The following is a 27,967-nucleotide window of genomic DNA, read 5'->3' as shown; positions in this document are numbered from 1 at the left end:
TGCTGAGGCCTCCCTCCCTGGTCTGCACCCTGCTGTGAGGGCACCGCCAGGAGATTTCACAAGGGGCTCACACCTCCTGCCATCTCGGAGGCAGCCCAGCTCCCCCACAAGGGCCGGGAGAGGAAGAGAGGCGTTCCCAGCTGAAAGCAAAGGACTTCGAATAGAACGCCTGGGTTCTCTTCCCCGTCCTACTGCCGACTGGCCAGAAACCAGGGTCCAGACACTCAAACTTTCCAACCCCCTCTCCCCCTTGGTAAAATGGGGTTATCCCAGGGGGGCGTCTGAGATATTTCATGAATATTCGCAGCTCACGAGAGACGTGCAGGCAAAAGCTGCCTCAGAATTGCAGAGTACTTACTGGCTGAACATCTCTAGTCAGGCACCCACGGGACCTGACCGGGGCCAAACCAGAGCATCTGCCAACCATGGGAGGTCAGTATTGTCTGGCGGCATCACCAACACTCGCACTGCCTGCTGGGCTCAGAGCCACGGAGGGACCGTGGGAAATTTGGCCACCCCCATGCTAGGAGGGCATCCAGCTAACCTGAATCACGCCGGACCATGGATGTGGCCAGACCAGAGAGGTTCAACTCCTACAACGATTAATTATTACTACAGGGAGTGCAGGCAGCGATGCCCATCGTTAAGGTTACCTGATGCTGCATATTATAAGACCTGATTTTCCATTATCGCTGACAAATTTTAGCCAGTGAGACTGACTGGAACCTCCAGAGTGCACCCTTTTGGCATGAACGTCTTGGTGCCTCTCTTGCGTCCGTTCTCCATTACATTTAGCCCTGTAAAGACAGACTGACTCGTAATGTAAAGGCCCAAGACAGCTCAGGCAACACTAACACCAGCATTTCTTACATTGTGAGTACTTGATTTTGCAAACTTATCTTTCTTTACATGCGGTTTTGTGATGTAATTAGATATAGTGCACTTGTAGGAATCCCAGTTCAGTTCCCTACTCCTGTTTTTATGGGAGCCTCTGTACTCCCAAACCTGTCCAAATCCAATACCAATAGTTGTCATGTCAGCAAATATCATCCCATGCATATGGGCAGGCGTGTGTCAGCACAGGAGAACCAGAGAGTCAAACTGACCTGGCAAGCAAATGAAACTGACCAGTCGATTTTAAATCATGCAAACTGAGAAAAATGTAAAAAAAAAATCAACTCGCAGGAAAAAATAGATTTTAAACTTTATAATCCACGGTGTTATTAATCCCAGATGCAAGGAAATGAATTATCTGCAAATACGTGATTTTAATCTGAATGTCTCTTTAAACAAGAAGTGGTAATCTTTTTACTTCGAAGTACCCAATTTGGGGGAATTTTTCTGCAACAGCAGGGGAGAACCGCACCCTGTATGGCAGTGGTTCCCAAACTTTTCGGCATCACACCCCCACTTTTTGATTTTTGAACACCCCCCCCCAAAAAAACAGCAGCAAAACATGTTTAGCAAAAAAAAAAAAAAAGGAACTGACTGGGGCAGCAAAACTTGATGGGGGGGGGGGGCTGAATCACCTCGCACCCCCCCTGGAATCTCTTCACGCTCCCCCAGGGGGGTACATCCCCCAGTTTGGGAACCCATGCTGTATGGGCTAGGATCTCACAGTCCTTTTCAGTAAACATTTCTGTGCCCCAGTAAAGGCAGGTGCCACCTATTAACCTTAATTAATCAAGTTGCTCTTTGTTCTCAGGTGATGCTAATCAATTAACAGGTCCTTAATTAGCCCTTGTGAAATGCCAGGCACAGAGAACAAGCCCAGCCTGCCCAATCCAGCCCCATGTGCTGGGTTTTTAATATTTATCTTCATCACGTCCTCCTTAGTTCTCTGTGCATCTGGGAAAGCTGCAAATGGTTTGCATCAGCAATCCCACGATCCCTTCAAGATCCGGTCTTGCTCGGTCAGTCCCAGTCGAGAGCTGGGAGCGCGCCGGGAGGTTCTATCAGATCTCTCCTTCCCCGTGTTCATGGGACCGGATTGCACTGCATGAGTGGCCACGTGGGAGACGCAGGACTCAGGACACGGTGTTCCAGTTCCGAGTGCCGCACAGCACGTTGAGTGACGGGGAGACCCGGCATGTTTCTCGTCACTTGCAAAGCCGGCGGCGCGGCCCTGCTCTGCGTCCACTACAGCGACGGTGCCCTCTGCTGAACCGCATGGACCCGTGTCCCCTCCCGGCCCCCCAGTATCCCCTCCCGGCCCCCCTTTGCTGAACCGCATGGACCCGTGTCCCCTCCCGGCCCCCCCGTATCTCCTCCCAGCCCCCCTTTGCTGAACCGCATGGACCCGTGTCCCCTCCCGGCCCCCCGAGGTGTCCTTCTGCAGATAGACAGGGAGGCCCTCTGTGATGCAGGGCCCCACGCAGGAGAAGCTCTCCTGACACGGGGTCCCCAGTGTATCGGCTATGCCCCGGCCTTGGGCGAAGCTGTCAGGAGCATCCTGGAGCCACAGGAGAAACTCCGGGCCAGGATCAGACCCAGTGTCTCAGGCTCACCCCAGCACACAATGTGTCGCTTATTTTCTTGCGTCTCATTTGGCCTGTTACGCTCTGGTCCCAAACTGCCTCCCAGGGAGAGGTGGCCGCTGGGCTGCCCCTTCTGGAGCGTTTAGACCCGTAGGCCTTTAGTCTGAAAGGCTGACGTGAGCTGCCCGTTGCCCTGTATCCAAACGCTGCCCATCTCCGTGCCATTTGATCCCCCGACACACCCCACTGCCCTTTGCGTCTTGCCCAGGGGGTTATAAAGCAGAGCGCCACAAGCAACGGGAGCAGCGCAGGTCAGGCTGGAGAAACACGGACGCCTGGCTACCTTTGGGACTGGTGCTCTTGGCTTTCTGGAGACACGAGCTCCCAAGGGCTGGAATCCACATGGAGGGTCTCTGGCTGTATGGAGGAGTCAGAGCTGACTGACTTTTACGGGGTCCTACAACCACAGCGGCCCAGCAGACCCTCGCTGGGGTTCTGGGAGGCTGGGAGCAGCTGTCTGTGCGGGGCAGTGAAATTCACGTGCGAGCGTCTTTAATCGATACTGTGCACCTAGGAGCCAGATCAAGTGATGAATTTTTTAAAAATGCAAGAGACCGATCGGCCCCTCTTGCTGACGCAGACACGCAGATTGTTAAGCTCTCGTGATCACAGGACTCCAGGAATTGGGGCTGTGAGGAAAAACACCCAATAGGCAAGACTCCTCAACAAAGCACCAGATTTGGCAACACAGTAACCACTCACCACTGAAACGCAGCCCACTTCCAACCTGGAATATGCCGATGGTGAGGTCAACCACAGCAACACCACACCAGCCAGCCAGCCAGGGCCCTGCAACGTGACCACACACCACACCCCCTGAAGGAACTACGGTGTTGCTAGGCACCCCAATGCCAGACCTCCCGTCCAGACGGGGTGTTAATGAGGTCTCCAGGTCATCGATACTGCGTTATCAGAGCTTTCCTTTGGCGTCTGCTCTGTGTCCCCCCCTTCGTTTTACAACTCAGGGCATCTAGAGACAGCCAGGCTGGGGAGAAGACCATTAAATATCACGTATCCCTGCCCGGGATAGCCATCAACTTGCATAAGAGTTCTTCTAATCCCCTGGATCACGCCTACCCCTGGGCCGGCATGTGCCTGGGTTCACAGATCTTCTTCAGCTCCTCTTTACGCGGCGGCAGGAGGAGGGTGTCCGCTGGGAGCAGGATGCCAGTCAGACCACGCCAGACAGGCTAGTAAACTCGGCCAGAGATGGACGCCCTGCATTCCTGGGCCCTGCGGAGGCAGGCATCTGGCTTTCCAGCAGCCAGCGCTTCCCTGAGGGCCCGGGATTAGCCAAAGAGAAATCAGTCCGAGCTATTGCACCTACCGCACCCGGCCCTTCCTCTGTCTCCCACTTCTCTCCGGCACCAACGCCCCCGCCCGCCCGCCTCCGCTCTCTGCGCCTCACGCCCCGTCTCCTGACCAACACGCAGACTTCTTCCTCCTCCGGGGGGGAAGGAGACTCGGACACGGGCCACAGGGTGCCTTGGGGTGGGGTGAGGAACCCTTTTAGGGTCGGGGGTCATTGACCCACAGAAAAATCATCTGGGGGCCGCACAGAAGTGAGAAGCAAAAAGAAAAGAAAAAACCCCTCACGGAGGCGGCCCCAACTGAGGAGAAAGACTTTCCCCACCTTCCCCTCACACACCAGAGCCCCGGGGGCCCGGGCTAGTAGTTGTGTGCTCCAGCCCCACAGGATGATGGCGGGGGGGGGGCACAGCAGATGGTGGGCTCCCCAATGCTGCGGGGGGCAGGAATAAGGTGCATGGACTGAAATGACAGAGGCTGCAGCGAGGTATCACTCAGCAGAAGCAGCAAAAACCAGGTTTTCCTCAGAGGAGGGGTTCATTCGCCTCTCTCTGTCAGGCTGCAAGCCCAGCACGGCCCGCTAGCTGCCAGCTCGGTCAATCAACCCAGGCAGGGTTACCGAAGAGCTGTGGGTTAGGCGGGAAGGCGAACACAAGCCATGTTGCCTACAGACAGTTCCTCTGCTCCCTGGCTCAGGGCGACGAAAGCGCCCAGCACGGCCAGGGGCTGGTGGGCGCGGCGCACCGACTGCATGAGCCCTGCAGGGCCGGTGAGCTCGGGGTGCTGCCTCCCAGCAAGCAGAGAGCAGGCGGCGGAGGGCAGACGATGAGCCGGTGCCTGTGACGCTCGCCAGGCACATGACGTGCGACTGACGTGTCCTGGAAACCCGGGGTCCTTCCTGGGTGTGTAACTGTCCCGTGTGGCAGCCACCTGCCCCCCTTCTGAGAGCTGGGCAGCCAAGGCGTCCGTCGCGTCCATCACCGGCCGCCTTTCCGGCCAGTCTCACTCTCACCCTACAGCTTCCACCCGCACGGGCCCAAGGACCCGCGTCCCCCGAGGGCAGGAGACTGGCCAGCTGGGTGAATCGCTGCCCACACACAAACTCTGGCCTCCTGCACCCCCACAGGCCGTGCTAGTGCTGCCCTTGAACGACTGGCCCCCTCCTACCCAGGATGCAGATAGAGCAAGGAGCAGGGACTTGCCCAGACAGCGCCCAGGAGCTCGCCCTGCCAAGGCCCTCGGCCAGGCTGGTCCCGGCCGTCGCTCCGCCCAGCGCTAAGCCCCTGGCAGCTGGTATCTCCTTGCCGAGGATTCATCCCAGAGCAGCGGGCGTCACCGCGCCTGGATTGGCACTGTCGGGGCGGGGCTGGTACGAGCACGCCCGGAGCAGAGATGAGCTGGGGAAACAGGCAAGGCTGGTGTGTTTCCGCAAGGCCAACGAGGGAATGCTGGCGTGGCAGGCGTGGATGGGACGGAGAAGGCGTTGTGGGCGTCACATGGGTTCCCTCCACCCCAGGGAGCGATCGTCCGTGTTAAGGCTCTCACGGGAGCGGACACAGGGCTGTGCCCGGGAGGGTGGAGCTGTTCTCAGTTCCTAGCCGGGGGGACGGTCGCTCTCGTAGATCCTCCAATCGGCACGTCTACGGGGCTGCCTCTGAGCTCCCGCGCGAAAGGAGACCGGGTGAGAGTTTCAAAAGCAGCTTCCTCAATAGACTAAGTCGCTTTTGGAGGCCTGCCCCACAGAGCAGCAGCCTTTTCCTGCCCCTGCTCTTCACCAAGGGCCCGATCCACCTGCCACCAAGGTCGGGGGGAGGGGGTCTTCTCCTTCCCTAGGAGCAGGCTCAGAGCAAGCGGGAGCAGGGCCAGAATGCTGGCAGCCAGAGAGTCTTGGGGTCACCGGTTCCGCAGAGACAGGGAGAACATCAGGACAACTGCCAGGTCCCCCTTGGGGCAACGGGAGCGGGGTAACCATGTACAGGACTTCGGGGCGTGCTGAGGGTCATCTCTGGCCCCAAACCGGCCCTCCCGTAGGGAAACGCCTACAGAATTCAACAGGGATGGAACCCAGCAGAGAGCTACTGAAAGGACTCTAGAACCTCCAGAACTGGAAGGAGAATCGGGTGGCCGCCGTGAAATCCCATCGCACGGCCAGGAAAGCCTACAGGAAACCAGAGTCGCGCCCCTCTGGCCGATCTAGAACCACCCCAGCGTCCACCCGAACGCACGCTCTCAAAGCCGCCGGACGGCAAACGAGACAAGGACCCATGTTGCTTGGGCAGGGGAAGGAAAATACAAGAAGAGGCCTAAGGACAACTCTGCACGGGCGAGTCAAGCTGCGGCGGGAAGAAGCGGGTTTATTTCCCCGTAAGCTGGCTTCCTGTGCTTTGTGCTCTACAGACCAGAGAGAAAATGACTTTGAACCGCGCGTCAGAGTCAGAATTCTAGAGTGAGGATTTTCCTTCCGACAGATCAGCCAGTAGATTGCTCTGAGTGCTCTCCTCTCCCTGAAAGACAACCTTAAGCTGCCAAACTGCTCTGAATAAAATCCCTCTGGATGGTCCCACTTTCAAGATGATCGGTGCCTATTAGCACAGCAGACCGCACACGAGCAATGCCCTGCCTCTGCACAGATGGGACGGGGAGCTGTTTGCCACAATCTTCTCCAGATTCACCCATCTCTACCCCAGCTGATGATTTCTCTCCTAAGAAAGTTGTTTTGCCAACACAGAATTGATGCTCTTCTATTTTAGGAAGGGGCCTCATTCAATCTGTTGGATCTTGTGTGTCGTGCCAAAATCATAGACAGACATGACCGCTAGTTGTGCTCTATAAACGCAAGTCAGAAAATAAATACACGCTGCATTGAAATACATGGACTCCACAATGAAATGCAGTTAGCCAGTCCAGACTTATATGGACACGGTATACACTGAAATCCATACAACACTGCGGCTCGGCAGCAGAACACGAGCTTGGAGTGCAACTCTGAGGCTAACAGGTAATGCACCTTGGGTGCATAACGAGGGGAACCGCGCGTTGGAGCAGAGAGGTTGTTCTATTGCTGTATTGGCTCTAGGGCAGTATTTCCCAATGGGTGCTCCGGGGAACCCTGGGGATCCGCGAAGCAAAAGCAAGGGTACCGCGAAGAGCCGGCACTCCCCCGCCCCCTGTTAAAGAGGGCTTTGGTTTTGTTTTTGCTCAACAAAGTGTGGCAAGGACCTTTTTTTTTTTTATTAAGGCAACTCTAGGGGTTCTGTGGCCAAATAAAATTGGGAAGCACTGCTCCAGGGCAACTACTGCTGGACTCCTGCATCCAGGCCTGGTTCCACACTTTGAGAGGAAGGTTGATACATTGGAAAGGGGTCAGAGAGGAGCCATGAGAGCTGAACAGAGACAGGCCGGGGTGACTTGCTCGCAGTCTGACAGTACCCATGTGGGGAGCAAAAGTTTCAGACCGGGCTCTTCAATCGAGCCGGGAAAGATCTGGCTCCACCCAGTGGCTGGGACCTGAAGCTAGATGCGCTCAGACTAGAAGGAGGTTGTTAACCATGAAGATGGTTAACCACTGGTACAATTTACCAAGGGCCAGGGTGGATTTTCCGTCACTGACCATTTCTCAACCAAGTGTGAGTGTTTTTCTAAGAGATCTGCCCTAGAGATTGTTTGAAGGAAGTTCTCTGGTCTGCAGGGGAACATTTTAACCTGCTTGGGCACTCGGACATGGATTTAAAAGTCGCCGTTTTTCTACAAAGGAATTTCACTCACCAATTACAGAGAAAATACAGGACTATGTAGCACTTTAAAGACTAACAAGATGGTTTATTCCAGAGAGAGCCTGCAGAACTGGAATTCATCTACAGATTTGACACCGTTACCCTGGGCTCAAACAAAGACTTTAACTAGTTGGCGCACTACAAAGCCAGTTTCTCCTGCCTTTCACGTCCGCATCTTCACATTAAAAGCAATGAATGGGCCACATCCAGCCCACTTAATTAGCCTCATTAACACAGGTCCTAGAATTGGCAGGCCCTCTGCTGTTATAGCTCTCTCTTGGTTTCTGTTATTTCCACTCCAGCTCATCTGACAAAGGGGGTTTTGCCCACAAAAGCGAGTGATGCGATATACATGCCCAGGACTGCTCGTGTTCTCTGGCCGGTGATATGCAGGCATCAGCCCCGGGACACAGAGATCCCCTCTGGCCCTACAGCCTAGCAAGGTGGGGAGACAAACACAGCGACTGTGCGGAGATTCTGGGATGGGAATCATTGATCTCCCTGGGTTGGTCTCCCTGCCCACCATCGGTGCCACTTCTCCCAGGGCGCTGCAGGCAGGACCAGCAGAAAGGCACCTGCATTGTCACTGGAAAGAGGATTTCAACGTTTCTTATCTTCAGACAATGAGGCTGACTGCCCGGGTTGGCTGCCGCCCCCCATCAGAGCACCCTATAGCCGCCATCTGCATTATACTGACGTGTGCTGGAGTGAGACTGGTCTGCCCCAAGACCATCCTGGCAGACACGTCTCCCTCCCCCGGCCATCAGCAGAAATACAGACCCCCTTGGCATGGCGCAGATGGAGGATCATCACAATCCTCCGCATCATCTCTAGCTGGGTGCCCTGCCCAGGCACTTTGCCCCCGGGGCTGGTACCTCAAGCCTCACCCTGGGCTGACAGGTGGGGATCCGGGCCGGAAGGGAGCCGGGAAACACCGTGCCGGAGATCACATGCAGCGTCAGGGGCTGTCGTGCATTTCTCCAGAGGCATCCGGCCTGCGTGTCTAGCCACACGCTGCCTCACAAAACCTGCCTGGCATGTGGGCAAGCTGCAGCCCCCCATGCAATACGCTTAATGCTTCAGACATCACTAACGGAAGAACTGGGAATTCCCGCACAGCCGGGAGCGGCAGGTCGGCCACGCTCGCCCGGAGCAGCCGCTCACCCAATGCACTCGGCGGGGAAGGGCCATGCCTCCCCTGTTCCTTCTGGCACCTACCACCCCTTTGGAGCTGGGCCTGCGAGCCCCTCGACACGTGGGGTCACGCCTGGCCCGTCTCCCCTTCCCCCCGTGCAGGGCAGGTGTAATCTGGCCGCTCTCGGGGCCCAACTGAACAGGCTGGGGTGTGATGGGACAGAAGGAGGAGGCATTGGGTAAGCAGGTTCCCGGCAGGCTGGCAGCACAGGACAGGGAGCCGGGTGCCTCGGAGGCATGGCGCCCGTGTCTCCCATCCTGCTCCCGACACGGTTCCCAGCTCAGACGTGAGCAACTCGCCCTTTTCTCTCCCCCTCAGCAGCCAGTTCCCAGCCCCCGTGCAGCCCGCACGCGGCTGCCACTGCCCTGAGGGAAACGGCAGGAGAATTCAACCCGGGGCACCGCCGTCACGGGCAGCGTGTCTGTCCAGACTGGCTCTGTTCTGGGCAAGGGCGATGACCCGAGGGACCCCTGCCTGCGCCACAGGGCTGGTCCGGCTAGCGCATCAGCCCTTGGAATCTGCGGATTTCACCCTGCCAGGGCCTCAGCTCAGGCCCTGCCTTAGAGGGCAGGAGGCTGTGCTCAAACGCCGCGCTGCTGGTCGGGCAGCCAGAGAAACAGAGCTCAGGACACAGGACGCAGGCCTTGGCCGGGAGAGGAGAGGCCAGGCCTGTTGCAAGCCGCCTTGCAGTGCACGGGGCCGCAGGCCAGCCACAGAGGAGAGCCCTGGAATCACAGCTCCTTGCTGGCGGGGGCGGGCTGCCTGCATTCGTCCCACTGCCACAGGAGGGAGCTAAAGCCTAAAAAGGAAAAGCCGGTGAATGCATTCTGAGCACTACTGGAGCGCACACGCACACGCACACGCACGCAGGCTGAGGAACAACTCAGAGCAGATGCTCACCCCCTACGGCAAAGGGGTGGGGCGAAGCACAGAGCAGGTACCTGGCTTGCCCAAGGGGTCACCCAGCACCCAGACAGCTGAGCTGGGAGTGGAACGGATGTGCACCCTGCACCTCAGAGGGGCACTGTGCACCAGCAGAGCCCCAAATCCACAGCCAGGGAGACTAGTGAACTAAAACGTCCCATCTTCCTCCAGCCAGCGCTGCTGGACTTGCAGATCTCCCGCCCGAGAGAGGAGAGGCTGACAGCCAGCGAAGGATCTCAAGAGCAGAAACACAGATTGCTACACCAAAGGAAGCCAGATCCCAATTCTCCCCTGACACCCGTTTCACCCAATGTAACTCCCCCCCTCCCCCAACCTCTGCACCATCACCGGCATGACTTCTTAGTTTGACCAGGAGGCAGCTCCAGCCCATTGTGCTTGTGAAAGGACAGACTGAAATTGACCATGATGGAGAACTGGATGGCTCAGAGAGCAGCTGTCTGAGAAGAGAGTGAATTCTCCCCACGCCCCATGAGTGGGGATCTCGGCAGGTAAGGCTGCACAAGATGTCCTGTCTGGGGCTGGGTGGGCATCACTTGGCTTTCAGGGGACCCTGTTTGCAAGTTTCAGGACCATTCAAACCCAGCCGGGCAAAGGCAAGACGCCACACGAAAGGCCTGTGCACTGCACATGGACTTGCATTCCCCAAGGCGAGGGTCGGGTCTGCCCTAGAGACCACGTCTTCCACGGTCACAAGAGTCTCCCCAAAGCCAGTCCTGACGCTGCCTCAAAAAAATCTCTCTCCAGGATGCAATGCACCAATGTGAGGTGCTCACAGGGCTGCGAGGGCCCTCTAGTGGCAGTCCTGGGGACATGACAGCGTAACAAACGCAGCTTGGATTTCAGAAAACACTGCATCTTCCCACAGTGGAAGTTCCCATGTGTACTTTGTAGTGCGCGTGCGCGCGCGCACACACACACACACACACACACACACACACACACACACACACACACACACTAAATGCCACGTGCAAACCTGAAGCTCGCTGAGTTTTCATTGCTGTGGGCTGGGCTCAGCCCAGCCCATCGCTCTGGCCCCCCGCACAGGGGCAAGACCAGCTGGCTGGTGGCTGCATGGTGGGCAAAAGGAGCCAGCACTGACTCTACCCACGCTGTGCCAGTCCCAGGAGCAAACACAGGGCTTTCCCTGCCTGCTAGCAATCTCCAGTGAACACCTGCCAGCCCATCTAAGTACTATTCTTGGTTCTGCCACAAGGTGTGCACAAGGACACAGCCGTAAACAGCATGGGGACAGGGATGAGGGCTTCCCTTCAAGGGCAGGCTGGCACGGATTCACACTGCTACCGTGCTTTGAGATCCCAGCACTGCTAACAATTAAAACGGAAGGTTTTAATTATTAGCAACATTAACACAAATAACTGACATTGAGGTGTAACAACAGACCTGGTGCTTTTCATCTATCCATCCCAACACCATTTACAGCATTATCGTCCCTATTTCACAGATGGGGAAAACTGAGGCACAGGGCTGCTAAGTGACTTATCCATGGTCAGGGTCAGAGATGGAAATGGAGCACAGGTCACCTGTCTCTGGGTCTAATGAACCAATCCAAAGCCATCAGTGGAACAAAAACCGATGCAGCTTATACACCCGCTACATATAAGAACATGTTTTATGTAAGGGGCTCGCATGAATACATATGAAAGTGGCCGTTTTTCCATTTCACAGGGTACCTACATATTTAACAAATAAAATATGACATGTGACTCATGCATGTGTCACAGGACCCTTTCCTCATAGAAAATCTCATCAACTCCTTGGGGACGTGGTACGCCCCAGCCCGACTCAGCAGCAGAGATGAATTTCCGGGGAAAATGATAAAGAAGCGGAGAATGCTCCTTTCTATCCTATGGGGGATGAATCAATCTGGTTAAGAGATGGCAGTGTCCATCTGTGGAACTCCCTGCCAGAGGATGTTGTGAAGGCCAAGACTACCATAGGGCTCAAAAAAGCACTAGATACATTCATGGAGGTTAGGTCCACCAATGGCTGTTAGCCAGGCTGGGCAGGGATGGTGTCCCTGGCCCGTGTGTGCTAGAAACTGGGAATGGATCACTCAGCGGTTACCTGTTCCGTTCATGCCCTCTGGGGCACTGGCATGGGCCACCATCGCAGACAGGACACCGGGCTAGAGGGTAAAGCTCTGGGCTTCTTATTAGGGATGTAAGCGAGTTGCCGACTAGTCAACTACCCCATAAGCCTGGGCTTATGGGGTAGTTGAGTCAACTACTCGCATTTCTCTCCCCCTCCCAACCGCTTACTCTGCATCAGAGGCAGCAAGGGGAGGGGGAAGCAGGAGCCGGTGCTGGGGGGAGCCCACTTAAAAGCTGGTTCCCCTAACTGTCTCCACGGTGCCTCCTGCCCCCCACATCCCCCTCGCTGCTGCCTCTATCCAGACCATGTTCAGGTGGACTAGGGATCTTTAAGCTCCTGCCTGCAGTATCCACACGGGGGAGCTAGAGCACAGCACTTTGGCGCGCTCTGCTGTCCGCAGCCCCGGGCGCAGGGCAGTGTAGACAGCCCCCCTGAACCTCGGTCTCATCCGGGGGGGGGGGGTTCAGACTTGCTCTGCCCTTGACTACTTGCTGCCTTGGCTGGTTTCCCTCCATTCAGCCTGACCACTCAGGCTGGGGTTTGCTAAGCAGCCTAGGGGATTTAGGTGCCCACCCCCTGTCAAATTTCAGTGGAAGCTGTGTGTCCGAGTCCCTAAGATTTCCCACGTGGGGAGCAGTCTCTCCCGCACAGCCACTGAGCTGGGGGGTAATTCAATAAGCTGTCCATGCCCTCAGCCTCAGCATGTCTTGATTCCTACAGCTCTGAAAGAAACAACTGCTCGAAATCCTGCGCCAGCCTCCAGCAGAGGTAAGTCAACTCGACTCTAAGCTAAACAACAATCGTTTGCATTTCTATAGCATCTAACATCTGGGGATCCCAGAGCGCTTTGCAAACAATTAGTTAGGCCTCACATGAATGGCCATGCCCATTGTACAGATATGTAAACTGAGAGACAGAGCAGTTATAAATCCAGGGTATCCTACATCTTGAACACTGCCTACAGACGTGGTCGCCTCATCTCAAAAAAGATACCTTGGCATTGGAGAAAGTTCAGAAAAGGGTAACAAAAAATGATGAAGGGTTTGTAACGGGTTCCATACGAAGACAGATTAAAAAGATGGGGACTTTTCAGTTTAGAAAAGAGGAATCTAAGGAGGGGGGACATGCTAGAGGGCTATAAAATCATGACTGGCGTGCAGAAAATGAATAAGGAAAAGTCATTTACTTCTTCCCATAACATAAGAACTACGGGTGACCAAATGAAATTAATAGGTAGCAGGTTTAAAACAAAGGGAAGTATTTCTTCATACAACACACAGTCAACCTGTGGAACTCCTTGCCAGAGGACATGGTGAAGACCAGGACTTGAGCATGGTTCAAAAAAGAATTAGATAAATTCATGGAGGATGAATCCATCCATGGCTATTAGCCAGGGTCTGTTTGTCAGAATGGGCGACGGGAGGGGTGACGATTCCCTGTTCTGTTCACTCCCTCTGGGACACCTGGCATTGGCCACTGTGGGCAGACAGGACACTGGGCTAGATGGGCCTTTGGTCAGACCCTGTCTGGCCGCTCTTGCGTTCCGTGGCTGGCCCAGCATCTTACAGCTAGTCAGGGTGGTCAGCAGGACCAAGCCCCAGGAGTTCTGCTTCCCAAGCTCCCTGCAACAGAACCATTACGTGCTGGAGCTGCCATGCCGCACGTTTCTGCTACGCACTTGTGACGGCGCGTTGGGGGTCCCCCGTCTCCTGCACCCCAAAATGGCATGAACAGACTGCACCAGCCGGTGGAATAGAGGAAGTTTATTGCCTCTCCAGGATACAGCACAGCACAGATGTAATCTGGTCACAGAGCTGGGCTAGGATGTCTCAGGCCCCCTTGAGATGGGGGAGACTGGGCCCCTAAACTCCAGTCCCTTTCCCTAGGCTGTCTCCTCCATGCTCCCAGCCAGCAACCAACTCACTCTCCTCCAGCCCTGCCCCCCAGCCAGGGCAGCATCCACCTTCCTTTGTTCCTCTCCATGGGGGGTGTCTGGCCATACTGGTTTGCATAGTGACTCATCCTGTTTTGCTGGGTCCTGGTACCCACGGCAGCCAGTGGGGGTTACCCCAGAGCCAGCAGCATAGAAACCAGCCAGGTACCCCCACTACGTCACAGCACTGGACGGTTATTGAGCCACAAACAGTCTTCCCAAGAAGTCTCGTAGAAACCCTTCCAATGCAGGAACTGGGAAGAGAAGCGGACAGCGTTCCCTGCAACCAGCTCTGGCCCTGTCCTTTGTACAGGCAGTCCCCGACTTACGCGGATCCGACTTACTTCGGATCTGCACTTACGAACGGGGCTCTCTCGCCCCGAAGGTCAATGTAGTGGATTGCTACCTGCGAGCTCCGGGGCGAGAAAGCCCCGTTCGTAAGCTGCTCCGGTGCCCCTGGTCTGCTGGAGACCGTCTCCAGCAGACCAGGGGCACCGGGCGGGTTCCCGCGCTTCTGAGGCTTTGCCAGAGCAAAGCCTCAGAAGCGCGGGGAACCGCCGCTGCTGCCACTTGAGACCCGGTGCCTGTGGTCTGCTGGGGACCGTCCCCAGCAGACCACAGGCACCGGGACTGAAGCCGCAGCCGCGGGTGGGGGGGGGGCCCGCGCCTCTGAGACTTTGCCAGAGCAAAGCCTCAGAGGTGCGGCACCCCGCTGCCGCTGCTGCTCTGCTCCCTGTGTCCCTGGTCTGCTGGGGGGGGGGGGGCGCGGATAGTGTGCCCCCCCCAGCAGACCAGGCTTTTGTTTTGGACCCTGGAGCAGAGCAGCTGGGGCGCTGCGGATTGGTCCTGCAGCACCCGCTCTGGGCACTACTGTACCAACCCGGAAGCACCCCAGCTGCTCTGCCCCAGGTCCTGATTCAGCCACTGCTGGTCAGTTTCAGCAGTGGCTGAATCAGGACGCCTGGGGCAGAGCAGCTGGGGTGCTGCCGGGTTGGTCCAGTAGTGCCGAGGGGTGCTACTGGAGCAACCCAGCAGCACCCCAGCTGCTCTGCCCCAGGCGTCCCCAAGTCAGCCGCTGCTGAAACTGACCAGCGCTGACTACAGGAAGCCCAAGGCAGAGTTGCTCTGCCCCAGGCTTCCTGGAATCAGCTGCTGATCAGTTTCAGCAGCAGCTGACTTGGGGATGCTTGGGGTTCTTAAGTTGATTCTGTATGTAAGTCAGAACTGGCGTCAGTTTCAGCAGCGGCTGAATCTGGACGCCAGTTCCGACTTACATACAAATTCAACTTAAGAACAAACCTACAGTCCCTATCTTGTACGTAACCCGGGGACTGCCTGTATTTGCTTTTATCGACATGAGCCTGATGGAGAACCTGAGCTAAAGTCAAAAGGCTGGAATTTACAAGGAAGAAATTCGAGATTGGGGCTGGGGGGATGGCCCCTGTTCACATACGACCCTGAACCAAACACTGTGTGCACTTGTGCACATGCACGCGCGCGCGCACACACACACACACACACACACACACACTTCTCTTAGGCAGCCATGGGGCAAGAATAGGGTTGCCAGGTGTCCAGTTTTAAACTGGACAGTCCAGTATTTGAGCTTTCTGTTTGGGAAACAAATTGAGAAAATAGAAACGTCCGGTATTTTCTAAATAAGATGTAATGTCGATTGTGATGGAATGTCAAGTGTGTCCGGTATTTTTGTGGAAACCATCTGGCAACCCCAGGCATGAAACTCTTTTCAGCTAGATATTGTCTGTTGTCCCGTTCCCCCCCCCCTCCCCGGTCCATCCCCTGTCACGTGCTGTCAGAATTGGTGAGCTGGCCCTGCTAGGTCTCCGTGGGTTCCGAGGTGAGCTCTCCGCGCCCCAGCGGCCGTGAGGGATACGCCCACCAGCGCTGTGTTGGGGATTCTGCGTATTGCCACAGATCTGCAGTTGAAATCACCTCTTTGCTCCCCTGCATCTCCCAGGTCGCCAACACCCCCCAGCACCCGCACCCCAACCGCCAAATCTAGCCCGCAGCAACACAGCCCAAAGTGCCTGAGGTATCGCGCGCCACAGGCAGTGACTAGAAGGGTCCGAGGCATGAATATTGCCCCATGGGCCTTGGCCAGCAGAGCTCAAACCAACCAATGTGTCCCCCACACAGATCCACCCACCGCTGCATCTTTACATACGGCCTCTCCCTGTCTAACGGGTCTCTTGTCACCCCACCGTCCACAAGAGGAGAGTGCACCAGTGAATTCCCCACGGGGAGGTACAGATGGAGAGCCAGGCCCAGCCTCATCCTCCACAACCTCCTCCTCTCCGTCAGGAGGCGCTGGCTGTGCAGGCCGAGGTACGAGGGATGGGTCTCTTGTGGCATGCAGGTGCCACCAGGAAGGACTGGACTGGAGGGCCACGGGGGAGCAGCTGGGGCTAACATGAGCATGGTGACTTCACTCTCTTGCTCTGAGCACACCAGGGACCCCGTGCCTTGCCGGGAGGGCCCTCCAGGCGTTGAGCTCACCTCAGAGGTCGAGTAGACACAACAGACGGACCGGACACCAGTCAGAGGAGAGGACGCCCCAGCTGCCCGCTCCAGGCCAATTCGTGGCAGAGACAAGTGGATCTTGGATGTGGTACAAAGAACAGGGTTGTGTGGGTTGGACGGGGGACGTCTGCCCTGTGCAGGAAGGCAGGAGACCCTAAGTGACATCCTCCAATGCACAGCCATGTGTGTCGAGAAACAGCGCTGCACACCCGTGGCAAGCGGGGGTACTGGTGCGCTCAGTGCCTGGCCAGCCCTGGGGTGTCCACGTTCTCTGATGGGGCAAATGGACATGTCCCTTAGGCCTCTCCTTGCCTCTGGGGCTAGCACAGGACCTGCCAGGCACCTGGCCTCACGTCTGCAGGGCTCTCTTCGCATTCTCACGCTCTCTGCCAAAGCCACCGGCTGCACCACCTGCACTGAACCTCACTGCTCACCCCAATACAGGTTTTTAACAGCCCTCGGCTTAATTCCATCCCGCAGACACGGACAGCCCTGCAGAGAACCATCCGTGGCCGCGGCACTGCTCGTCAGGAGGCCCCTATCTGACCATCTCTGTGCTGCTTAACCCCTGGGGTTTCCAACAGCTGGTGCAAGGCAACAGGGCCACGTCTGAGTCAGGGGCTGGTGGGGATTGCGGGATACAGGGATGCCTTAGGAAGGGCATGCGGCAAAGGTGAGACAGGGGAATTCGTGCTTAGCCCTGCTACTTTATTAACCATCTGTCTAGAGGCAACAGCCAAGATTTTCCCAGGAAGCTGACAAATTTTCCACGCCTGAGCATTGGCTCCTGTTAGCTTTGGCAATTCCACCAGTTCCAAAAGCAGCCAGCAAGGAGCTCTCTGCTTTCCTGCCGCACGGGCCACAGCCCTTTTGAAACGCCCGCCACAGATTTGCTTGCAGCAGGATTTCCTTGATGTCAAAGTCTACACCCGCCTGTGCTGTTTTAATTCTTACTGGACGACACATGCACAAAGCCCTGCGCAATTTGCCTGACGGGAATTCCTGGGGCGTGGGTGCTGGCCGGGAGGACGGCTGTGTCACTTGTCAATTGGCTTGGCTCTTACAAAGATCTGGAGAATTTTACCCGGGTGATCAGTCCGTTTGGGGACTGCTACTTAGTGGCCTTGGCCGAATGGTTCATTCCCAAGATGTTCATTCCCGGTTCATTCCCAAGATGTTCCCTCACCACAAAACTACCGTGGCAGCAGACACTGACAGAGGCTTTGCATGGATTAGTCTTTCGCATTCTGCTTAGGCCTACTCACAAGGAACACTTGGAGATTCAGCTGCTGCAAAGCGCAGCTCCTAACAGACACGGGGTGCTTCTCATGGAGATGGCTGTGCTGGATCACCGCCTTCCCATGGGTTCCCAAACGCCATTCAAGCCCCTTGCTGCTGCTTATAAAACCTTTTATGGTTCAGATCCTGCCCTCGTCTCTGTTGACCTCCAGGACTGGCGGCAAGACCGGCATTTTTACCCAAGCTCTTCTGAGCTAAGCGGAATCAGAAGAGCAACTGGTCTTCGTTTCATAGCCTGGGTTTATTTTAATAATGGCTCGACCTCTCTTTCAGCCTTTATTTCTAACACACGTGCACCTGCCATCAGCCAAGTCCATGCCCCCGAAAGTGATCAGTGCAATAAATACCGTGGCCCCCTTTTCGGCAGGCTCGGCTGAGAATCTAAGGACGGAACAGGTCCCGAAGTCGGAGCCATCTTCCGCAGCAGGGTGGAGGCAAAACTCCCACACCGGAGCAAAGCTGTGAGTCGACCCCCCGCGTGAAGGCGCCGTCTTTGCAAGCAGGGAAAGCTTTCTGCAGCAAAACCACCGCGCTCCGTTTGCAAACGCGCCAGGCTGGAAGGAAACAGCGTTCGCTCTCCCGCAAGCCCAAGGAAGTGTGATTTTCTGAAGGTGGGTGCGAAATAGCTTCAGACCGCTCTAATTAGCAGGGCCACGAGCAGGGGGAGCTGACACCGCTGCTGCCTGGCTTGTACTTGCTCTGGGGATAGAGAGAGACTGTCAAGCCAGCACCTTTCCCCAGCATTATATTCAGTTCACTGTTTGTTTTCAATGTGTTGAATGAATTACCCAAAGGAAAGGAAAGAGCCTTTTCTGCAGATGGTGAATGAGCTGCTAGCATTGAGTGTTACATACTGTTTGGGATGGGACCGCGTGTATCCCGTTCTCGGGGGTATATTTGCCACCGGGTGCTCAAAACGCTGGCCGCCCGCCTCCGATTAACAACAGGGGGTGTTGCAAAGGCAACTCCACGCTTGCCCACTCGAGAACTAGGCCTCCCTGCACAAGTGGGGTGACATTTAGGGACCCCCCTGCAGTCATTGCGTATTCAAAACTGCCCCGGCATCGAAGGAGAATGCTGAACGTCTATCGCAGGCAAGATCAGACGCTCTGTCTGGAAGGAACATCAACTGGAGTAATAAATTCCAAGCCCAGACCTCCTGTCAATGGGGCAGCGTTCTTTCTGCTGGGAACAGCCCTATTTCATCGTCATGGTGACCACCGTGGCCTGAATTGGACTTCCACCGAGCTTTCTCGGCTCTGCAAGACAGGATGGCAGTGAAGTCCCTGTGGGGAAACTGAGGCACAAGGGGGTTCACCTGGTTTGCTTAAAGAGGCCACAGAGGGAGTCAGTAATGGATCCCAGGTCTCCATATCCTGCGCTTGAAGCCACAAACCCACCTTCCCCCTCACGACACTAGCTATCAAGCTCGCAGCGTGGTTTTGATTTAGGCACTTAACCCGTCAAAGATGCTGAAGTCAGCCCGTGGCACGCCACCACGCCGTCTGCAATAGCAGGCCGAAGCCGGGTCCCTGTTACGGCCCGAGGGGAAGCGGAGGCTGCCTTGTAGACGTATTCCTTCCTCCTCAGCCCACCCCCCCCAGGCCTGGCGATCTAGATCACCCCAAAACAAGCAGCAAATTGGGGCCAAAAGAAAATCCATGCAAAGGAGACGGAGGATGGGAAATGATTATATAGCAACACAGGAAGCAACAACACAGCCAGAATACTGGCTGTCAAGGAGGCTGTTTAAATGGCCTGTCAGCCTGATGAATATCCGATTCACGCTCTCCCGCAACACCCGCCCCACACCACCGCGTTGTAAGCAACCCGCCAGGTTCCCGAGCATTCATTAACCCCCCAGCTCCACCGAGACAAGGGGACGGCTCTTCTACGCACCTTACAAATAGGGAACCAGAGGCACTTCCCCAAAGTCAGGAAGGGCAGAGCTGGCCAGCGAGCCCAGGCGCCCTGACTCCTAGAGCGTTGGTCTAGCTATGGGGACATGCCACCCCCAACCTCAGGACACAGCTAAGGGAGATGCAGCGGAGGTTCCTGATGGCTGCAGACTTTCCCTATCACATGCATCGTCCTGCCCTTTTGCACCCTAAAGACTTATTGCTCTAATAGAAGTCAGCAGGGACCCTCATCACCTGGCCTGTCCCTTCCTGTGCAGCCTGCCCCACAGCCTTCCGGCTGGATACTCAAAAGACCCTCCTTCCAACACTGTTCTGTGCCAGCCCGTGACTCAAACCAGCAACCTGACTCTGGCAGAGGCTGAGCGCCACCTGACACGCTCAGCTCCCAGCGAAGTCACTGGGAGCAGAGGGCACCCCGGCCCCCTCCTGCAGCGCAGAGCACAGACCACTAGACACCAGGCTAGCCTGGCCCGAGAGGGGACACAAGCAGCCACTTGAATTCCCCGGCCCGGCCGAAAGGACTTTGGAGCGGAGTCCATCTCCTTGGCAGGGGAGGATGGGTCCCTCGTGTCCGGTCTCCCGAGCTCTGCACAGTCTAGTTCTCAGCGTTCCAAGCCACGGCGCACCCCACGATCCTTTGGAGAGCACCCCACGATCCAACCAGGCACCCACGATCCCGTGTTCGTTCTCAAGCTCCGGGGCCACCTCCATCTCCCTCTTTCACAGCAGGGAGCAACTCGCCACACAAGCCAGTTTTCTTCTCCCCGCTTGCCTTGCACTGGAGAAGACAAAACGTCGCCTGCTTGCCCAACACCCACCCCATCCACCAGCTGGGGGCATCGCAAGGGGAAAGATCACCCCGTCGACACCAACCTCCCAGTATGGGACGGCACACACAAGAGCAGGTTGCCACAAGCTTAGTGCAATGATGTTTCCTGCTCGGTTCTGTTGCTTAACGTAACTACCTTTAGGGCAGTTATTACCAACCGGCTTTATTATTTTGCAACCTGCCAAACGGCTCTGAAGAGACAACGGCCTTGACAACCTGCAGCTTCGTTAAGCCAGGGGACCTCCTTCCGATGGTTAAAAAACAGAAATCAAAGCATTGGCACCGAGGTGGTCAGACTCCAGCTCTTATCGTTAGCTACAGCAAGCTACACGCCTTCCTGTAGCCCTCTGAGCCAGGGAGGCTGAAAGCATTCCTTGCCAGAAGGCTGGAAAAGGGCAAAGCTACTGCTCATCTATAAAAAGGGAAATAAGAACGACCCAGGAAACTACAGACCAGTCAGTTTAACTTCTGTGCCAGGAAAGATAATGGAGCAAGTAATTAAGGAAATTATCTGCAAACATCTGGAAGATAATAAAGTGACAGGTAACAGCCAGCATGGATTTGTAAAGAACAAATCATATCAAACCAATCTGATACCCACAAAACATGTTATCCTATCAAAGAAAGCTAAGGGAGAGGTGGTGGACGTGGGATACCTAGACTTTAGTAAGGCATTTTATACCATCTCGCACAACCTTCTCATCAATAAACCAGGGAAACACAACCTAGATGGGGCTACTGTAAGGTGGGTGCAGAACTGGCTGGATAACTACTCTGAGAATGGTTATTAATGGTTCACAGTCATGCTGGGTGGACATAACAAGTGGGGCTCCGCAGGGGTCTGTTTTGGGACTGGCTCTGTTCAATATCTTCATCAACAATTTAGATGAGGGCATACAGAGTACGATTATTAAGTATGCAGATGATACCAAGCTGGGAGGGGTTGCAAGAGCTTTGGAGGACAGGGTCAGAATTCAAAATGATCTGGACAAACTGGAGAAATGGTTTGAGGTGAACAGGATGAAGTTTAATAAGGACAAATGCAAAGTGCTCCACTTAGGAAGGAACAATCAGTCTCCCACACACAGAATGGGAAGCGACTCTCTAGGAAGGAGCACGGCAGAAAGGGATCTAAGGATCACAGGGGACCACAAGCTAAATATGAGTCAACAGTGTGAAGTTGTTGCAAAAAAAGCAAACGTGATTCTGGGCTGCATTAACTGGAGTGTTGTGAGCAAGACACAAGAAGTCCTTCTTCCTCTCTACTCTGCGCTGATTAGGCCTCAGTTGGAGTCTTGTGTCCAGGTCTGGGCACCACATTTCAGGAAAGATGTGGAGAAATTGGAGAAGAGCAACAAAAAGGATTAAAGATTTAAAAATCATGACCTATGAGGGAAGACTGAAAGAACTGGGCTTGTTTCGTTTAGAAAGGAGAAGACAGAGGGGACATGAGAGCGGTTTTCAAGTACATTAAAAGGGTGTTACAAGGAGGACGGAGAAAAATGGTTCCCCTCGACCTCTGAGGACAGGACAAGAAGCAAGGGGCTTAGATTGCAGCAAGGGAGGTTTAGGTTGGACATTAGGGAAAAACTTCCTGTCGGGGTTGTTAAACACTGGAATAAGTTGCCTAGGAAGGCTGTGGAATCTCCATCACTAGAAATATTGAAGAGCAGGTTGGACAGACACCTGTCAGGGATGGTCTAGACGGTGCTTGGTCCTGCCGTGAGGGCAGGGGACTGGACTTGATGACTCTTGAGGTCCCTTCCAGTTCTAGCGTTCTGTGATTTGCAGGAGTCACTTGGGGTTGCCTAGGACCTTGCAGGATTGTGCCTTTTCTTGAGGGACAAGTGTGCAACCTACTAGCTGTTGTGGTACCATCAGACTCCAGATGACAACCCCATGAAAATTTACCAATATTGTTCATTGTAGGTACTTTTTCATTTTGTGATAGTTATTTCACTAAACGTCATATGTTCATGCTGGCCCAAATACAGACATTAAGCACAGGTCTCCTGACATTCTTAGCCCATTCAGCAATTTATGGTGTGGATGGGTCCCTGTCTCCCAGCAATCACAATTGTAAACTTCTCCTTGTGATAATTAGAAAACATACAGCGCCTGTTTTCACAGGCTAGGATCAATCCTCTTGAATGGTGAAGGATTTGCCCCAGGAAAGCCTACTTTAAAAAAAAAAAAGCTATTAGCTGCTCATTATAGAGCTAAGTAGAACTAGCATGTCAAATAGCCGTTAATGGGAAAAAGGTCTATTAACCTGATGAGCGAGTGCCTATATAGGGAATCTGAATCATCTTGAGATATGCACTGTGTATATTTATAATCCATTGACCAAATTGGAACCTGTCCTAAGGAGAAATTCACTGTTCATTTGCCACTGCATCCCAGTGCTTCTGCCTATGGGCTCAGTGGGGTGGTGTCTGAGAATTAAAACCACACTACGGGCCAGTTTTACGTAGTGCACACACACACCCTACAGCTGGTCCAAATCATTCCATGCAACCCAAATAATCAAAGGTCATCAAACCAGGACATTTCAACCCATGTACCAGCTTTTCCAGATCACAGAGATGAAATTTCAGGGCAAGAAGCAGTCATAAACCAACACTTTCCTGTTGAATCATTTGACATCTTTACTTGAAAACAAAAGTCCTTACACCAGGGGTTCTCAAACTTTGTGACACCACAACCCCCCCCCCCCCCTAAGTTGCTCACGACCCCCCAGAGGGTCGGGACCCACAATTTGAGAAATGCGGCTTTACACAGTACAGACATCGCACCATTTGTTACTCAAAGAAAAACTAAATATGGTGGAAGAAAAAAAATTCAGAACATTATCACGCCATTTTGACTGATTCAAAACTTGTCACACCTCCCTGCAAACGAGTCTCTTCCAAAACCCATGCACCTGTCAACAAAACATCTGTCTGCATTTGTAAACATGCTTTCTCCTTTAAGAAAGCAATGCCTCAGATACAATTCAGTAGCTACAGTTAATAGAGCTGGAGCCTCCGGACATGACAAGGTCTTTCATTCAGTAGGTTGGCTGCGGCCATCAAAGAAAATCCACAACAAAAAGAAACACGAAATATGAGAAACTAGAAGAGACTTGACCCCAACTACTGCGGTGCTAGAACAGGTCTGGAGGAGCAGCAGAGTCTAATTGCAAACCTGACTCTGGATTCAGCTGCAAACTGTATCCAAGCAGCCTGTGTCTGTTTGACTTTCCGACACCGAGGACTGCGTTGTGAGCTCTACCCCATTCCACCAGACCCCTGGGCGTTAGCTGCCGGATCACCTGCACGCTCGCGCTGCGACTAGCAGAGAGGGGAGGGATGCGGTCAATTCGGATTGCCCCGAGGTGTGAGAACGCAACCGACAACGTCCAGCAGGAATAAGTTCCCGGGACGGATCATCCTCGCCAACGGGAGGCGATTTTGTTCCAGGCTGCATTAGACTCGTCAGTGAAAGGACAGATCAAGCCACCAGGGATGGTCCCCTTCCGAGGCCTGGCTCGGGTCCCCTCCGGAGCCTTGGAAAGCGCAGCGCGGCCCACGGGGCTAGACGCGCTCCACACGCCGACGGCCGGGGTCGCGGGGAGCCGCCCGCCTGGCGCTGTTTACAGGAGCAGAGTTCGCCCTGCAGCCAGCAGGAGTTTGGAAACCGGAGCAAGTCCCAGAGCCGCCAACCAAATTCAGTGTCGCCCCCCTGCCCGCCCCGGCGAGTCCCCAGCGGCCGGCGGGCAGGCGCCGACCCCCGACCCCGCAGACACAACTCGCACGCTCAAGACACCCAACTTCTGCTGGCGGCGGGAGCCCGTGGCGCACGGCCCGTCGCTCCAGCCGCCCGACGTGGTGCCCCACGGGGGGCTGCCGGTGCGCGCCCCTGCCCGGCCCCCCCGCTGCGTCCGCCCCCCCACACACACACACACCCCAAGCCCCCCTCCCTCCCGCCAGCCGCTCCCGGCGCTCACCGCAGTCTGCGCACAGGATCCTGGCCACGTCCTTCTTGAGGGTCTTGCCGCTGGTGTCCAGGGGGGCGAAGGCCGGGCTGAAGAGCAGGGGCTGCTCCGTGGGCTCCAGGAAGAAGATGTAGCGCCGGTTCCGCTTCACTTTGAAGCAGGGCGCCGCGCTGCCCACGCGGATCAGCTGCTCCCGCTGCAGCCCCCCGCTGTTGCGGGGCCACAGGTCCAGCACTTTGACCAGCACCGCGCCGGCGGGGGCGGGGGGCTCGCGGGTGCCATTGCCCGGGCCGGGCAGCGCCTGCACCTTGCCCTCCAGCACCACGGCCGCGGTGTACGCCTGCTCCTGCACCGATTTGAGGCTGGGGGCGTAGCAGGCCAGGGACACGCCGAAGAGCAGCATGGAGAAGCCGGGGGTCGGGGCGCGCCTCATGCCGGCTGCTGTCCGGGCTGCGGGGCTGCGGCGGCTCGGGAGGCGCAGCGGGGCGGGCGCTGCTGCTGCTGCTGGCGCACGGAGCCTCCTGCAGTGGCGGCGCGGAGCAGCGGAGCGGCCGCCTCTGGCCAGGCCATTTGGGGGGCCGCCGCCTCGGCAGGGGAAACAGAGGCGCTGGAGGACCGGAAACGGCGTAAGCTCGGCGCCCGCCCGCCCGGCACCTCCCCGGGCGGCCCCGCCGGGGCGCAGCGCGCGCGGGGGGCCGGGGCCCCGAGGCAGCTCCGGGGCCCGGAGGGGACGCGCCTCGGCCCCGCTGTCCCCCGGGCCGGGCCGGCCCCGCAGCTGGGCAGGTGAGTCCCCCGGAGCGCCCTTGGGGAGGGATCCCGGGGAATCCGGCGCGCGGCGCCCCCGCGGGGGATCTCCGGGACTCCCCGCCCCGCACCGGGAGAGCCGGAGCCCGCGCCCTTGCGGGAGGTGCCGAGGACTCCCCGCCCCCTCGGGGATGCAGCGCGGGGCGGGGGCGCCGGGCAACCCCGTGGGGCGCGCTCAGGCACCTACCTCCGTGCCAGGCCTGGAGCCCGGGCGGCCCCGCCCGCCCCTCCGCCTGCAGCAAGGACGCGGGGCGCAGGTGGCTGCAGCAGGCGGGGCCCTGGGCTACATGGGCAGCGCCCCCCCCCCCGATTGGAGCGAGCGGGCCGGGCTGGGGAGCGCGCCGAGCCGAGCCGCTCTCTGCAGCCCTTGGCATTCCGCTCGCATCCCCTCGCGCCCCGCGGAGCCACACGCCGGCCGGGCAGGACGCGCCGCTTACCCGGCTGCAGCGGAATCGCCAAGTCAGGGGCCCCGGCGCTGCAGAGGCCCCGGCTCCGAGCTGGCAGGGCGCCTGGGGCGGCCGAGCCCCTCCCCCGCCGCTGGCTCGGCTCGGGATTACCTGGGAATTGGGGCTGGAGAGGAGCGAACTGGCCTAAGGAAGGAGGAGAAAATGGCTCCTTCCAGGGGGGGCCCGCTGCCTCCCTCAGACACGCACGCTCCGAGCAAGGGGGGCGGCGAGGGGACCCCAGAAAAGCCGCGTCTCCGGAGAGGCTGCGCCCCGCTTTACGTCCCCGCAATCCGCTCGAAAACCATCGCTCCGGGCCTCCCGGGCCGTTAATTAGCGGCGGCTTTTCAGAGGCGCCTTCTGCCCCTGGGGGCTGCCCGTTGGGGTGGAAAATGACACAGGGGGGGGGGGATCCCGCGGCCTGGGCCTGCCTGCTTTGCCGCCGTCTACCATTGACTTCAGTGGGGGGGGCAGCCCCAATCACGTGCACGGGGCTCCTGTGCCGGGAGTGTCCTTGGCAGGGAGAAAGGCAGGGCTCGGTGCTCTACAGGCAAAGTCCGGCAAGAATTCAGCGCAAAACTCCCAGGGGGGTAGACAAGAATGGGATTGCAAATCACTGGGGGCGATGGGTAAGGATGGTGCAATAGGGGGTGTCAGCCCGTGTATCCGTATCTCCAAATCAGAATGGAATGGGGGTGGAATTATCCAGAACAGGTGGAAGTAGTGATACTGACATTCCTTGTATTCCACCATCTTTCCCGTGCAGAGTTGAAATCAGTGTCATGCATGTACCTTTCTCCCACGAGTTACCCCTGGCTTTTGATAGTGCATGAGTCCACTCAGATCTCCAGCGGGTAGGAAGCCATCTGGGTTTGGGTTGTTTTTTAATGCATACTTCTCCCACTACTCGGGATACTTAAAGCATGTCGTCTGTCTGAGTCATTCTTCTTCAACTTCAAGCAAGGGATTGTGTTATTAGGCACATTTATCATAGGGTACAGCCACACAGCCCTGTTACAAAGAGTGTCTACACCACAAGGCTTTATTTCAAAATAAAGGGCTTCTCACTCCCAACTCCTGTAACCCTCATTTTACAAGGAGTAAAGGAAGACTGTTCTTCCTTCCACTTCCTGCTGTGTAAACAGCGCCAAATGCCAAGTTAAACTATTTTGACTCGTGCTACGCTAATCTGACTTTAGCCTTGCTGTGTAGACGTACCCTATATACTTAGTAACATATTTCTCTTTGGCTTTCTGCTTCTCCCCTACACCTCCCTATGTCCACATGACCCTGAGGTTTTTTTAGGTTGAGAGAAACCTGCAGTAAGGCCCCAGTTCAGCAAGGTACTTAAGCCTCTGCTTAATTTTAAGCAGGACTAATCTCATTAAAAGCAAGCTTAACGAGGTGCTTAAATTCCTTGCTGATTCCGGGCCTACTACTCACTTCCAAGAGGCAACCCACTGATGTATTTTCCATTTCTAATTGTCCGTGGTGATTTAAGGCTGGGATTCGATCTCCCTTACCCACCCCTGGGAGCTGAGGCGTTTGGTTCCTAGTCCGAGAGTGGGGTCAATAAAATTAATTCTAATACAATATTCAGTGGCACCTTTGGCTGTTAGTCACCTTACTGCTCCCTGGGGCGTCTTTGACAATCCCAGCCTTTGCGCCAGGCGACGTTCCCCCGACACTGGGGCCGTGTCTTTACTCCCAGAACAGTCGCCACGTGGGCAGGGGGGATGGATGCAGCCCTTCTCCCGTGCCCTGCAGGGACCACATCTGAGGATGAAAGGTTCAGGCTCTAGCCCCATTCTAATCTTCAGCCTCTCTGCACTGAGACTGCCAATAAAGGTGCCAGCGATTGCCAGTCATGTCGGTGGCTCCTGCAGTGTGGACATCTGCCCACTAAGCCCTCCCCTAAGACTTACCAGCCTGCACCACACGGGTCAACAAGCAGCAATAACTCTCGGAGGCTGTGCATTTGGACTGTTTGATGTGGTGACCTAGCCCAGTGGCTCTTGATTTTTTCCAGGGCAGGACCAGCCTGGGACTCCCCCTTCCATCTAGGCGGTGGTCATCCCTCCAAGTTGGCAGTGTGGTCTGACCTCTGACATTAACTGTGACCTCCCTGGGGATCCTAGGCTGAGAACCTCTGACTGTTGTCAGTCCTCTGGTCAATGCGTTCCCTCTCCCCCCAGTCCTCCGCCTTAGGCCACCACTTCAAAGAACATCCGATGTTTGGATTGCACCATCTCGTCCAAGATCGCTTCTCCTCGACCAGTGACGTTTGCTGTGTGGCTGTGCCAGCTGGCCTCCTTTATGTCCTAGGATACCCTCCTATTGTAAGAACTGG

The 27,967-nt window shown here is 56.1% G+C and overlaps 1 protein-coding gene across 4 annotated transcripts in view; it reads right to left on the bottom strand.

Annotated features, from left to right (window-relative positions):
• The window catches only part of NRG2 (neuregulin 2), a 199,531-nt gene extending 171,876 nt beyond the window's left edge, over positions 1-27,655 (bottom strand). The window contains exons 1-2 of one of the 4 annotated variants that reach the window (XM_075900098.1): positions 25,362-27,655; positions 24,383-24,977 (exon numbers count right to left, since the gene is read on the bottom strand). In XM_075900098.1, the coding sequence (XP_075756213.1) occupies positions 24,383-24,803 (421 nt within the window). In that variant the 5' untranslated portion in view covers positions 24,804-24,977; positions 25,362-27,655. The remainder of the gene's footprint in view (positions 1-24,382; positions 24,978-25,361) is intronic. The other 3 variants (XM_075900096.1, XM_075900097.1, XM_075900099.1) reach the window with 3 other exon arrangements.
• Between the last annotated feature and the right edge of the window lie 312 nt (positions 27,656-27,967).

This window comes from Pelodiscus sinensis, chromosome 17 (genome assembly GCF_049634645.1).
Source record: "Pelodiscus sinensis isolate JC-2024 chromosome 17, ASM4963464v1, whole genome shotgun sequence".
In the NCBI taxonomy this organism is placed as follows: Eukaryota; Metazoa; Chordata; order Testudines; family Trionychidae; genus Pelodiscus; species Pelodiscus sinensis.
This window is presented reverse-complemented; position numbering and strand designations above follow the sequence as displayed.